Source organism: Nannobrachium achirus, assembly GCF_963921795.1.
Source record: "Nannobrachium achirus genome assembly, chromosome: 13".
Lineage (NCBI taxonomy): Eukaryota > Metazoa > Chordata > Actinopteri > Myctophiformes > Myctophidae > Nannobrachium > Nannobrachium achirus.
The window spans coordinates 12,701,931-12,716,282 of NC_137833.1; the positions used below are offsets into that span (position 1 = coordinate 12,701,931).

A 14,352-nucleotide genomic window follows, 5' to 3' on the forward strand; every position below is an offset into this window, starting at 1 on the left:
AGTGTTCCAGTTCCGATGTTGTCTGCTCATCTCGTTGTGTCTCCACTTCGAATGTCACTTGTTTAATCTGTATCCAGTCTGAGTTCTCTCTTGTGATTAGATAAAATACGTGTCTAGACCTGAAAATGCTTTTTCTGTTTAATCAAGAGCTGGGGAGACATGGAGACTCCTGTTACTGAGTACTATCAGAATATAACACTAAGCTATATAACACTTATTATATCACTTACCCCCCATTCAGAACAGGTACACATTATTGTGTATTATTATTTGATGCTTTAACTACTGAAAAATAGCAGATCTACAAGCTCACAGCGCGGCACCGAGTGCCACGCTGCAAGCTTGTAGATCTGCTAAACATCTTGAACATTTGAATTTTGGGTTACCTCTCATGTCCATATTCCAAATTTGTGTCTTCTCGTAAATCAAAACGCCCTACTTGATAACAGCGTCGCTCAAAATCATCAAAAATAGCAGATCAACAAGCTCGAAACACGGCGCGAAGCGACACGTTTTGAGCTTGCAGATCTGCTATTTTTTGCCATTTTTGAATTTGACCAAGGCTTTGTCCACACCCAACAGAGACGATATACATAAAGATGGCATATGTGAAAGCAGATACAGTACATTATATATATATATATATGATATTTAAAACGATCCCTGACTAATAAGCCTTATATTTAAAATATTGCTTTGTAAATATTGCAGATATTTAAACTCAGGATTAAGTTGTTTGCACATGCATTCCATACATTGCATAGGGCAGGACCACATGGACATATGTGTCCCAGCACGGCTGACGGCTAGTCATTGAATTTTTTTTTCATTTTAATTTTTTCCATTTCATTTGAAAGCTGGGAATCATAGCTACAAAATGATATATTGGTTGTGGAGCCAACAGTTTTGAAGATATGGCTTATAGAATGATGCCATGCTGAAATACTACTTTTGAGATATTCAAGTTCTAAATAAATTTCTAACCTGCAATGGCCTGCATGATCTCTCACATTAATTAAAAAAAGTCTTATTTACATGCAGAGTTAAGCTCTGGCGTTTAAGTGAAATGTAGCCTGATATTTATGAAATGCTTTTGTGACTTTATCACATTTTAGTGAAAAAAAAAGGTAATTTCAGCTGTGGTCTAAAGTAGTGGCTTCCGAAATGACTGCCCCTGTGTCACACTCAGTCACATATTATGACATCAACTTGCGACGGGAGCGATCCCTATTGAGTGAAAGATGTGCTATTTCTTAAACAAATTCAACATTTAACCTGTTTTTAATTATTATAATGTATTAGGCACATAAGGCTCCTTAAGGCGTCAGGGATAATTTTTAAGAACATTAGGCCTATTAGCATCATAATGCAAGTCGTTGATGCCAAAATGTGTACAATTTTGTACAAAAAACAGACATTTCCCAGTCCTGCTTAATGGATGGAGGGTGTTTTGGCTGCTTAATGGATCGAGGGTGTTTTGGCTGCTTAATGGGTAGAGGGTGTTTTGGCTGGTGTGTTCTTGTTGCCCATATGGTCTGTGGGAGGAGAGTCTGGAGCACAATACTGTAGCAGCTGCTGAGAAATTGTTATTCATTAAATGCTCCGGCTATGTGGCAGCGAGCCAGGTGACATGTTCCACTCTGGAGAATTAAAGGGGGGATTTCACTTTTAAAACACTTTTGGGGTCATTTTATAACGTCTAACTCAGGCTTCCGTGTGTGTGCAACCCAGACAGTTTTTTCTTTTAGGTTTCTTGGTTCAATATTGATATTCATTTTTTATGCCTGACACTTTATTTAAAGGTGTATTCAGTGATAATGAAAGTGGCCGGGGGTCATCTTGTCCCTTACTGGCCTTACAGCGTGGAAATGTTTAGTTTTTTATAGATTTTTTATCACGTCCTTATATGGTCAGCACCAGTGGCGAATTTTCAGGACCTTCAGGGTATTCAGAGAAGACCCAGGGATCCTCAGAAGAAAGAAAATAATATTTTTATTTTTAAATAAAAAATATATTTTTATTTTTTATTATTTTTATTAAAATAATTACAATTATTTGTGTTGGTAATCTGTTAAACTGCACTGTTTCGCTCGCTATACTCGTTGTAGTTGTTTCTTCCCCAAGTTCTGTGCATAGGGAGTGCTTGTGTGCTGGGAAAAATAACAGCCAATGAGAGATTTTTTCTACTGAGTCTCTGCGCAGATTACTCTCACTCGCAGTACTTCTAGAATTCCCTGAGCCAGTTCCCCATAATACAAGCCTTGGTGTGGATTGACAGTTTGATCAACCAATCATATTTTGAGGGCTCTGGTCAAGGGTATACGGAACACCCACGTTCAACCACCAATCAAAATGAGTCAAGTGACTACTGGCCAATCACAACACGGCTTTTCCGGGACTTGGAGTGGAACAACAAGCATGTTTCACACTCACTATGCACAACACGTGAAACTTGTAAAGTAAACAGACGCGACATGGCTGCAGCTGGAGTGAACGCTGTGGATTTATTATTATCGTTGCCTTTTTCAAGAAGACTGTTTTATGAAAAGATGGACAGAACTTAAAAGGAATGATAGCTTTATGAACCCATCTTTGAGAAATTCACCCAAAAGGACAGGAGGATGTTTTTCTTTTCTTCAAGTGAACAACTTCATTGGTGAGAGAAACTGAATTAATTTATATTGCTGGATATGCCGCTGTGCATTTAATTTCCATTGATTGATCATTGAAGAATGTATTAGAAGTTTGCAATTGGAAAAGGTACAGTTTCATGACAGTACAAATCACTGGTCAGCTAAAAGGAGATCCTAGTAAACCTTACAGCTTATTTACACAGGAACCACTTTATGTATCTCATATAACATTGAAAGACAGATTGATACACTTAGGCCTGTTTTTGTCTATTTAATGTGGGTCTTTCTTGACGTGGTCTTTCTTTGCATTGATAGCTGGTGTTGTTACATGATGGTGGACAGTGCGTTTTGCTTTGTAAAGCGCGCTATGTTAAATGGACGTTTCGATTGGTTGCGCTGGTTGTGTCTTGTGTGGCTCTGTCTGTCAGCAGCGCACATCTATTTAATCCTTATATTGGCATTGGTTTGGAAGTCTTGGTTTGGAGTATGTGTGTAGTGCTAATTAGGTTAAGCCTACCCAGCGTGCTTGCCTTGTACACAGTCTGCTGTTCATTGTTAACCAGTTTTGTAAAAGAAAAAGAAGAATGAAAAAGGCATACAATTTGCGCGCATGTGCACGCGCGGGGGGGGGGGGGGGGGGGGGGGGGGGGGGGGGCGGTGGTGCGTCCCCGAAGGTCCGGTCCCTTGGGGCACGCATCGCCACTGGTCAGCACACATTCTAGTGAGGAGAATGAATGCAAAATGTACCAATTATATTTTTATTTGAATGAAATACAATCACTGAATATACCTTTAACCATATTAGACTCATTGAAAATACACATCGGTCACGTTCTGGTGACTCATCATGGTCCTTCTAAAGCGTGATTTATTTTATTTTAATGTTTAGTCAGTGTTTATGCAAGGGATAATTGACAAAAAGACGGTCGTTATTGAGAATTATACAACTGGTAGTTCCGATGAAGCAATCTGATTGGTTAAAGTAGCTCTCTACCCGTGTGAATAACGAGCACTACCACACAGGTCTAATCAAACAAAGTTATCAGCTGCATTGGTCGCAAAAGAGCTGAAGCGCTCCCCTCTCCCCTAGCCTAGCCTAGCTGCTAGCAGTTTTCATGTGAAGTCAATGGACAGCTAAATGTGGCATTAAAAAAAATACAAATTCCTATCGAATACCTTATTACAAAGAAATGAAGTTGACATGTTTTGGCAACAGTTGTATAATAGCAATATTACACTCGAGGGTGTGGGTTAAGTGATTATTGTATAATCACATTAACCCACACGCCCTCTCGTGTAATATTACTTAAATAAACCCAGACATGATGATTGGATCCTGACACAAAGTGGCGGGGTCAAGCTGGCCATGATTGATATGAGCATGTGCTCTGAGCCTTTGATTAGAGCTCATCAGTCATTATTCAGAGATAACTCAACACTGAATTCAGTGATTGACCAATTAGAATCAAGCATGAATGCTACATATCCAGGGTCCAGGGAGAGGGTGCAGTTTCTCTTGTCTTGGTTTAGAAACTGTCCCACAGCCCTCCTCTGAGACACAGATCGAGTAGACCGAAATGGTGCCGTCTTATGATGAGGCATTAGTGAGGGCCATTTATATGCAGTTGGAAACGGGTGAAGTGGCCCTTTAACACAACCGAGAGCAAGGCTGTAATAGATCTCGCCAGGCTCGAAACATGACAAACCTCACAACATGGACTTGTTGAAATTAAGTGCCTTTAATTACCTCTTCACTTACTCAGCGACTTAGCCTCTCCTCATCCTCTTTAATGCCCCTCTCCTCGGCGGACGTGTAAAGTGTGCGTGCATCACAGCGCCCTTCATTTAGCGACGGCACGTAATTACATCTTGAAGACTCGGGTCGTGGCCGTGTCATAATGCACCACCCACAGCAAAGCTGCTATATTCCTGCTGAGCGTGTGCTGCTGTCACTTATATAACCTGGACTGCCTTTTATCCCTTTCTATTTAAGGAGCACAACTTAATAGCAGTTAAGCTGTTTTCAGTGGTGGACAGCAACGAAGTACATTTACTTTTAATTTAGTTTTGTATACAGTATACATGTGTATGTTCTTAAAATGTACTTAACTAACATTTTCGAGAGTATCTGTACATTGCTTGGGTATTCGTATTATACTATGCAGATACTGGATACTTTTCATTTCACGCCACCACATTTCAGAGACAAATATTGTACTTTTGACTCCGCAACATTTTTAGGACGGATACAAAAAAAGATATACACTACCAGTCAAACATTTGGACACAGCTTCTCACTCAATGTGTGTGTGTCCAAACGTTTGACTGGTAGAGTGTGTGTGTGTGTGTGTGTGTGTGTGTGTGTGTGTGTGTGTGTGTGTGTGTGTGTGTGTGTGTGTGTGTGTGTGTGTGTGTGTGTGTGTGTGTGTGTGTGTGTGTGTGTGTGTGCGTGCGTGCGTGCGTGCGTGCGTGCGTGCGTGCGTGTATTACAATATATTACAATATTAACATTTCAGATGAAATATTATACAGCAATGCATTGATATTAAAAAGTAAAGGTCCTTTGTAATTTTTACTTTTGACTACTTAAAGTAGATTTTAAAAGCCAAGTACTCCAGTACAGTAAGTTAAACTTTCACTTGTAGCCGAGTCATATTTGTACAGGAGTATCTCTATATATACTTTGACACAAGTACTACTACTGGGGATGGAGTCCTGTGTCCGCCGCTGACTGTTAACCATTCAGAACGGGTACACTGTATTGTGTATCATTATTTTATGCTTTAACTATTGAAAAATAGCAGATATACAAGCTCACAGCACGACACCGAGTGCCGCGCTGCGAGCTTGTAGATCGTGAAAATTAGAATTTTGACCCCCAAAGTGTCTTTTGAATCCTTCTAAGATTTTCTAAAAAAAAACTATGTTTCTATGTCAGCAATCTGGCTAGCCATCGTCAAAGAAAAGGTCCTTTTCACTTAACTGGAGCTCAGTTAGTTTGTTCTTGAGAGACTACTGTCAGTGGTTCTCAAACCTTTTCATGTGAAGGACCCCCAAAATTATATTTATTTGGCCACGGACACCCATCTCAAAATATTTAGTTCCAGGGACCACCCAGAAGCAAGATTTGAGTTACAAATGTTTAAAAAATACATATATTCAAAGATTTGCACACATTTTCACAACTTCTTCAGAAATAGCAGATCTACAAGCTCGCAGCGTGGCACTCGGTGCCGCGCTGTGAGCTTGTATATCTGCTATTTTTCACTGGTAAAAGCATTCAATAATTCTAGGCCTAAATGGGTATCCAGCGATCACTATAAGCCCTTGTGAAACAGCCTGCCATGTTCGCCAGTTGTCAGTAATGCGGATCGCCTTTGGTCTCTTTCATTCATGGCTACCAGGTTCAATAGGATGCATTGAGCAGGATATTTGGCATCTGTACACAGGGTTTCAGTACCAATGCCTGATGCCTCAGGACTGACACAGATGTTACAATTATACTGATTGATGGTTGCTCAACATCGCACCTCATTTATAATATTACCAAGCTATTCATGATTCCCACGATGCCATTCGTCAACAGCGATGCAAAGATTGGACTGTCTCATAGGCTACCATTATGCATCATTCACTTAAACTTTCACTTGGGTGAGCTTACTTTTTTACCGTCAATTGCCAATGCAATTAAAGACTGCCGGTGCAATCTTTCATTTCATTGGCACCACCATCATTTGTATAATAGTGACATGTCATGTATTAGAATGCAATTAGTGCAAGCCACTGGCATGAAAGTTAATTGAATGGAGCATGGAATGGTTTTGTCAAATTCGGTATAGTAAGGCTTATGGATTTACTTGTGTTTCTCCAAGTGTTCCATAGTAAGAAATGATGTTGCTGTGTTGCATATTATGACCTTATAATGACTCACCGTTGTCTCTCTCAGATACCCCCAATATGGCAGTCGCAGGAGGCTGATACCTCCTATGTATGATGAGTATGGAGAGGTGATTATGGAGGATGACTATTACTACGACGCAGAGGTACACCATCAATCTCTAATGCCGTACACAATCATTATCATAATCATGTTGGAATCACTTAAAAGGCTGATTGCCCAATGCATTATTGAAAATATCGATGTCAGTGCTTCATGTACAATGTAAAATATTGAACTGCATACTAATAGCAAAAGCAATTACTTTTCACCTATTATGATATTCAAGCAATTTAGCAATCGATTATCTTTATTACATAATTGTGTCTCTATCTATCTATCCATCTGTCTATCTATCTATCTATCTATCTATCTATCTATCTATCTATCTATCTATCTATCTATCTATCTATCTATCTATCTGTCTATCTAGTAGGGGTGTTACAATACATTTTAACAGCGATACGATACACATCACGATACCTGGTTAACGATACGATACATGACAATATTGGTTCATTCATGGTGATACAATATGATTCGATTCAATGATTTAAAATCGATATAGTAACTATTTAGCAAAGAAAAGTAAATGCTGTGATTATCTTGCAAATACATGGACATTGTAAAACGATACAAAGCCAAAACGGTACGATATTTTTCTTTTGCAAACGATATAGTAGATCATTGCAAATTAAAATAGATTTTTCAATTCAGTTACTATATCGTTACACCCCTACTATCTATCTATCTATCTATCTATCTATCTATCTAATACTGTAGTTCAATTAACCCAATGAATTAACCCTACTCAGATGCGAGGCAGAGGACGAGGAAGGGGCCGTGGCAGAGGTAGAGGTGGACCCAAGAGGGTCGGATTTAGAGACCTGCCGCCCGAAGAGGAGGGAGGCGAGCCCTCCAAGGCCGCCAAGAGGCTGAAGTCCGTCATGAAACTCAGCAAGCTGCTGGCGGCCGGCAAGGTGGGAGAGAAGAAAGCCTCTCCGTGGAAGAAAGCCAAGATGTTCAAGATGTTTGGCGCGAAGAAGGACTCGGATCAGGCCAAACTGATCGGTGCCCGCCGCACCGATGGCCAGGATGACGTGCCGGCGGGGCCGCCGGGTCTGGGCCCGATCGACACCAAGTCCGACGCCCGCAGCAGACTCGGGAAAGCATTCAAGAAGATTTCCCTGGGAGCCAGGTTCGGAGGAAGGAGGAAGTCTCAGGTTAGCGAGGCGGCCAGCGACGAGGATAAGAAGTCTAAGGTGTCTATTAGTGTAACCGAGAGTGAGCCGGAGAGCAAGGAGGAGAAAGACTCTGACGCAGAGTCCTCGGACAGAGGCAGCGCCGATCGTCTGAAAGTTGACTTGGACCAGGATTCAGTCCGAGAGAGCACCGTAGACTCAGAGGAAGAACCCGACGAGGAGGGGTCTGAGGCAGAGAGCAAGTCCAAGTCTGAAGACGAATCAGAGAAAGAGTCAAAATCAGAAGAATCCGAGAAAGAGTCAAAATCTGAAGAATCTGAGAAAGAGTCGGGAACCGATAAAGGATCCGAGTCCGGAACGGGCACGGGAACAGAGAAGGAATCGGGTACAGAGAAAGATTCCGATGAAGAGTCTAAGGAAGAAGGATCTGAGGAGGAAAGTGGTTCAGGCAGTGGCAGTGGAACCGATAAAGGATCCGAGTCCGGAACGGGCACGGGAACAGAGAAGGAATCGGGTACAGAGAAAGATTCTGATGAAGAGTCTAAGGAAGAAGGATCTGAGGAGGAAAGTGGTTCAGGCAGTGGCAGTGAAAGTGCTAGTGCTAGTGCTAGTGCTAGTGCTAGTGCTAGTGGTAGCGGGAGTGGTAGTGAGAGTGGGAGCGGTAGTGAGAGTGGGAGCGGTAGTGCTAGTGCTAGTGCTAGTGCTAGTGGTAGTGCTAGTGCTAGTGCTAGTGGTAGTGCTAGTGGTAGTGCTAGTGCTAGTGCTAGTGGTAGCGGGAGTGGTAGCGGCAGTGAAAGTGGCAGTGCCAGTGAGAGTGGGAGCGGTAGTGCTAGTGCTAGTGCTAGTGGTAGTGCTAGTGCTAGTGCTAGTGGTAGTGCTAGTGCTAGTGGTAGTGCTAGTGCTAGTGCTAGTGCTAGTGGTAGCGGGAGTGGTAGCGGCAGTGAAAGTGGCAGTGGTGGTTCTGGCAGTGCAGCCTCTGGATCCGGCAGTGGGGGCAGCGAGGACCAAGCATCTGGGTCAGAGGGAAGTGGTTCAGAGGACCGAGGAAGTGGAAGTGGAAGTGGAAGTGGCAGTGGTGGGGGCAGTGGTAGTGGTGGGGGCAGTGGTAGTGGTGGGGGCAGTGGTAGTGGTAGCGGTAGTGGCAGTGGTGGTGGCAGTGGTAGCGGCAGTGGGGGTTCAGAAGGGGAAGACTCTGAGGCGGCCAGCGATGTCAGTGATGAAGCACCTCCTCCCAGGAAGCCCAGGCCGGCTCCAGAGCCAATGCCTGCAGACCCCTACTCATATGACTATGGTGGACTGTCCCCCATCACTGAGGTGGACGAGGATGCCATCGCAGAAGAAACCTCTGATTCGGAGTCTGGCACCGAATTCTAGAGACATGGATAGACTGCTGTGAAGTAAGACTGAATGAAACAAATTCCTCTTGCATGGGAGTGAAGGATTCTTTCTTCTGAAGAACTGCGTTTGCCTCCTCAGAGTGTTTCAGATTGACTCTTTCTCTCTCTTTCCCCTGGCAAAGCAAAGCTTTGAAGGTTTTACTTTAGTTCTGGTGTCTGTCCGTCATCTTTGACACATTGGCCTCTTTGAATTCTTATTTTCCAAGTGTGGATTTTGTTCTGTTTTTGTATAGCATAGTGCTCCTGTTTCCTGATATTCTGCATGTTATTCTGTCCCATGATTCTATTTGCTGTGTTGTTTCTTCAGTGCTTTTTTGTGTTCTCAAAAGGCTTTTTTTGACTACAAGGGGTAACCTAGAACTTCCATTACTGAAAGTTTACAGATTTATTTGCCTTTCCATTATAACTAGAACCATCCCTGATGGGGGAGGTACTTCGTAAAAAAGTTTAAAAAAAAAAAGAAAAAGAAAAAAAGAAACGCATAATAATAGTGAAATTTGCTGATCTACAAGCTCACACAATAGCCGATCTGTGCGCTTCTAGATCATATCACCAATTGTAATTATTGCAAGCCACTGGCTTGATTGAAAGTTGTACTCTAACTTATTAGTATAAGTTCTAAGTTCTGGTTAGTACCACAGGGTCCAAATTAGGTCCTAAGAACCTCATGTGAAACCGAGCCGTAACGTATGGAAACAAACGTGGTACCTGTGAAATACGCTTCACGGCACGGTTTCACTTAAGTTCTTGTAGTCAAAAAGAGCCAAATGTAGTTTATGAATAAAAACCTGTACGTTGATTTACTGACAACCGTATCGTTTCTCTCCAGGGTGGGAGAAAGAAGCGCATTAAGCTGGTGGTGGACAGAGAGTACGAGACCAGCTCCACCACCACCACGGGGGAGGACAGCACCACGGAGACGCAGCAGCAGCAGCAGCGCAACAGACTGTCCAACGTCAACAGCCACAGCACCGTCAACGGGAACGTCTACCTCGCCCAGAATGGAACTATAGTCAGAACGAGGCGACTGCCCCACCACCCCAACAACCTCGCGGGAGGCTCTCCGTGTCGGCTGGGCAAGCAGTTTAAAAAATTGGACAAGCTGGGCGTGACCCACGAGGAAACCCTCCCCGTCACCAACAGCATCGGGAGCACGGGGAACGGGACGCCGGGCATCACGTGCGTTCCCTCCTCCATCGTGGACATCAACCTCAACTCCCGGCCCTCCTGCGGCTCCCTGGGATCCGGCCTCGCGGGTCTGAAGACTTTCGGGCCGATTAAGTCCAATCCCGCCATGGCCTTGATTGACAGGAACGGCAGCAGTGGCCACTGTGGCGGCGACGAGCGAGAGACTTCCGTGGACAGCCTTAAGGAGAGCAGGGAGACTCTTCAGTCGCACAGTGACAACACGCTGTCGGACGAGGACGAGCTGTGGATGGGACCCTGGAACAGCCTGCACATACCAATGACAAAACTCTGACTGACCATTGCTGGACGATAGTTTTCATTCCTGTTTATTACCATGTTTGCCATGCAATTTTTGTTGTTGTTGTTGTTTGTTTTTGTTTGTTTGTATATTAGAGAACGCGTGCGTAACATTTTATTGTGCTGTTATGCCTCAGCTTGTCAAGTACCAATCATTTTCCGAGGCATACGACTGCGACGCTCACAGTATACTTTATATTACGGCTGACCATTTTCCAAATCATTGAGAGAGAGGTAGTAAGGAATGCAATTGTTATTGTTTTTACAGCCAATTCAAAATTAATGACAAGAAAATTCCTGTTGGGCCTCCATCTTCCACTGCAATAATTCAGCATAATCTTGGTGATTTTGCTGATAATGTAAAGCCAGGAATTTAGGAGCAAATTTACCACAAATGTAATTAATCCAAGTAAATGAGGTGGTCTGGTCTCACAAACCTCATCTCCAATTCGTTCAGAACGCAGCAGCCAGATTGTTAAGTATAAAACTAAATAGCGAAGCACACTACACCAGTTTTAGCCTCCCACACATTAGCCAAACATGGCCCATTGGTCACCCAAAATCACCCAGAAGCCTTGCCAACTGCCAGCAGTCTGTGTTGTTTGTGTCAACACAGTTGACATATTAACTGGTTTGGTATTACAATATGTGGTGGCACATGTGCTCGACATTGGCAAATGCAGAGACATTATCCTTTAGTATATTGTGGAAGTATTCATATTAATTTGGATTTGTTAGTGAAAGGAGTAAGTACATCAAATGCAAATAAGCCTATATGACAACTGTCCACCCTCCAAGCATCTCCAAACCCAGCACAGCTCCACAACACTCCTGGCCAGCAAGACTGGTGTCTTGCACACGCGCCTTCGCGCACGCGCAAGACACCAGTCATGTTGCCATACCTTAGCAACAGGCATGATACCATTTATTTTAAGAAGTACATTTTATTTTTCCCCCGTTTCTATGGTTTCTTGGGCTGGATACATGGCAGCCTGGAACGGTTGTTCAAGAGCAGCTAAACTTGGCATGTTAGTAAACGTGCCACAACGTGCAACAATAATGCATTGCACCTGTGCAGCTGACCTGCCAGTATACCATTATGTCAAGATGAGGAGAATACAAGTATGGAGAATATAATTATAATACCTTGTTAAAGTGTCCATTTTGTAAAATGTTGTTATTTTACTGTAACTTAACAACATAATAATCAGCACAGATAAACAAAGAGACATTCATGAATTTATATTTCAAAGTAACTTTTGTTTTCCCCCCTGGACCCAAGTGGGTCCACCCAAAAGTGGACCCACTTTTTAATGCCAATAATCCTCTAACGTTACCCAACACTTGTCTCTAGACTGAAGACTGCTAATGCCTAAGGACATCACGCTAGCAAGTTCAATGTTCTCTTTGAAATCACTCCTTAAAAGACACTTTTATAGACATGCTTTTACCTGATAAATCTGTTTTGAGGTTTAAAAAAGCTCTATTGTTTTGTGCACAATTTCAGTTTTTATAATTATATTTACATATGCTTTGTGTGTGTGTGTGTGTGTGTGTGTGTGTGTGTGTGTGTGTGTGTGTGTGTGTGTGTGTGTGTGTGTGTGTGTGTGTGTGTGTGTGTGTGTGTGTGTGTGTGTTAGCTTGTGATGACTTCGGGGACGCCCCTTTACACTTTTCAAAACACCTTTGAAATAATTATCGTTGTTTTGAAATGTCTAGCTGAAAATACACCCTGGAGAAAATGTTTCTTTACAAACAAAACTTTAGTCCATGACCTTTATATCACAGAATGACAGAATATCACCTGGAGTAGCAGATACTTTTAATATGTTTTTTATCTTTGAACACATTGTGACACATCGTGTCAGATCCGATCTGCTGTTTTCTGGGAATGCTTGGAGATTTTTTATCTGATGTTCACCTATGCTCAGAGAAGAAAGGGAGGGTTCACACGGTTAGGAAAACAACAGTAATGTGTGGTAATTATTTCTGAATCTAACAGATTGCGGCCTGCTTTGGAAAATGGTCAACAGTCATCTCAAGTGTACCGTTTATTAGGGCTGGGAAATCAATCAAAAATGTATCAAAACCAAAATGTAATAATACAATTTAATAGATTTTTTTTTAAATTGACTAAACCTGATTAGTCTGATTAGGCACTTAAACCTTAATAAAATAGCCGACATACAAGCTCACAACATGCCACGATGTAACACGTTGTGAGCTTGTAGATCTGCCATTTCCACTATTAGTTATTTTCTGATATCCGTTCAGTAATCGTAATCGAGATTCGAGAGTAATCGTTAGTTTGAAATAATCGTGATATTGATTGTGATATTGATCGTGCCCAGCCCTACTGTCTACTGTGAGTCATAATCATTGGATTAAACATGCCTGACCACTGTTGTGATCCTTTTTATAATCTATGATACACAAAGACTTTTGTTCAGTGGTTCCAAACCTGTGGGTCGAGGGCCCACTGGTGGGCTTTGAGTATTGCGAGTGGGCCCCCAAATAATTGGTAACATACTGTGGGCCCAATCTTGCCTTGTCCCTAAACCTTTTTCTGCCATGTTTTACTATTTTAGAAAAAAAGATTCCTGATTGGCTACGGGTGTAAACACAGACAGATACGCTACAGAAACACAGAACGCAGTACTTGCACACCACTAGAACTTGCAAGTAAATATAAACCAGTAAGACGTCTAAAGGGCAAAAAGCGACCTCGTCCTTTAGGGCCATGTCGCGCCATCTGTCTTGGCCATCTGTCTTGGCCATATATGGATTCTGTTAGTGTGGTTTTCCTAACAGGGCATCATCTGGGATACAATCCCTTTAATGCCCATAAATGGAGATCCCTAACAGAATCCCTTTTATGCCCATATATAGAGAGCCCTGCTCTGAGTATATGACATCACTGTGATGTCACCTGTGATGTGTCAGGGGAACCACAGTGTCAGGTTACCCGTCCGTCCGGACAGACAGACAGATGCGGTCAAGCTGTGACTGTTCTGATAGTACATAATTACAACCTTGAAAAGTTGAGTTGTCATTGTGATACTAATAAATAGAAACACAAATTAAAGGTCATCCCCGCAAAACAATTACTCCAAGCTGGAAGTTAATGGATTAAATGATCATAATGCGGTCACCCATCTGACCACGTTAAGTGGTCTGATGGGTGGACCGCGAAGGCTTTTCAGAATGTCAAGTGGGCCCCGGATCCAGAAAGTGCTGGGAACCGCTGATCTCCTCTGATACATAACAACACTTTTAGGTTCATCAGGCGCTTATCACAGACAGGGCTAATATGAATTGGGATAAAGTGCTAGGATCTTTGCTTCAAAGAAATATGAGGTGTTACACGAGTTTGACTGCGATTGAATTTTATGTTCTGAAGAGAAGTTGGAACTCTTTTCATCAAGCGACTTCATCTTTTGGTTAATTTGTTTTTTTTGTATTTTGTATGATCTTGAGAGGTTTTTTTAGAAACATGTTTCGCACAGAGATTGTCTTTTATGTGGATGTGGAAACGAGCCCGTTTCTAAACTGCAGATATTTACAGAAGAATCATGGTGACAAGTATGATTAAATTGTGATGATATAGTATATGATACAGTGAAAATGTATTTTGCTATGATGGCCTTTTTATTTGCAAAGATTGTCTGTTTGATTATGTTACGTTGTGATTACCTGAC

At 42.3% G+C, this 14,352-nt stretch overlaps 2 protein-coding genes across 2 annotated transcripts in view; both read left to right on the forward strand.

Annotated features, from left to right (window-relative positions):
• Positions 1 to 9,146, forward strand: part of LOC308296680 (protocadherin-15-like) — a gene marked incomplete at both ends in the record, with an annotated part of 437,702 nt that extends 428,556 nt beyond the window's left edge. Inside the window, 2 exons of the mRNA XM_080740008.1 lie at positions 6,580 to 6,676; positions 7,386 to 9,146. Of these exons, the coding sequence (XP_080596134.1) occupies positions 6,580 to 6,676; positions 7,386 to 9,146 (1,858 nt within the window). The remainder of the gene's footprint in view (positions 1 to 6,579; positions 6,677 to 7,385) is intronic.
• An 846-nt stretch (positions 9,147 to 9,992) lies between these two features.
• Positions 9,993 to 11,295, forward strand: LOC308297589 (uncharacterized protein; the record flags this gene model as incomplete). The annotated part of the gene is made up of 1 exon (XM_080741067.1): positions 9,993 to 11,295. A coding segment is annotated over one exon (657 nt), but the record flags the coding sequence as incomplete, so codon positions are not given.
• Positions 11,296 to 14,352: the final 3,057 nt, after the last annotated feature.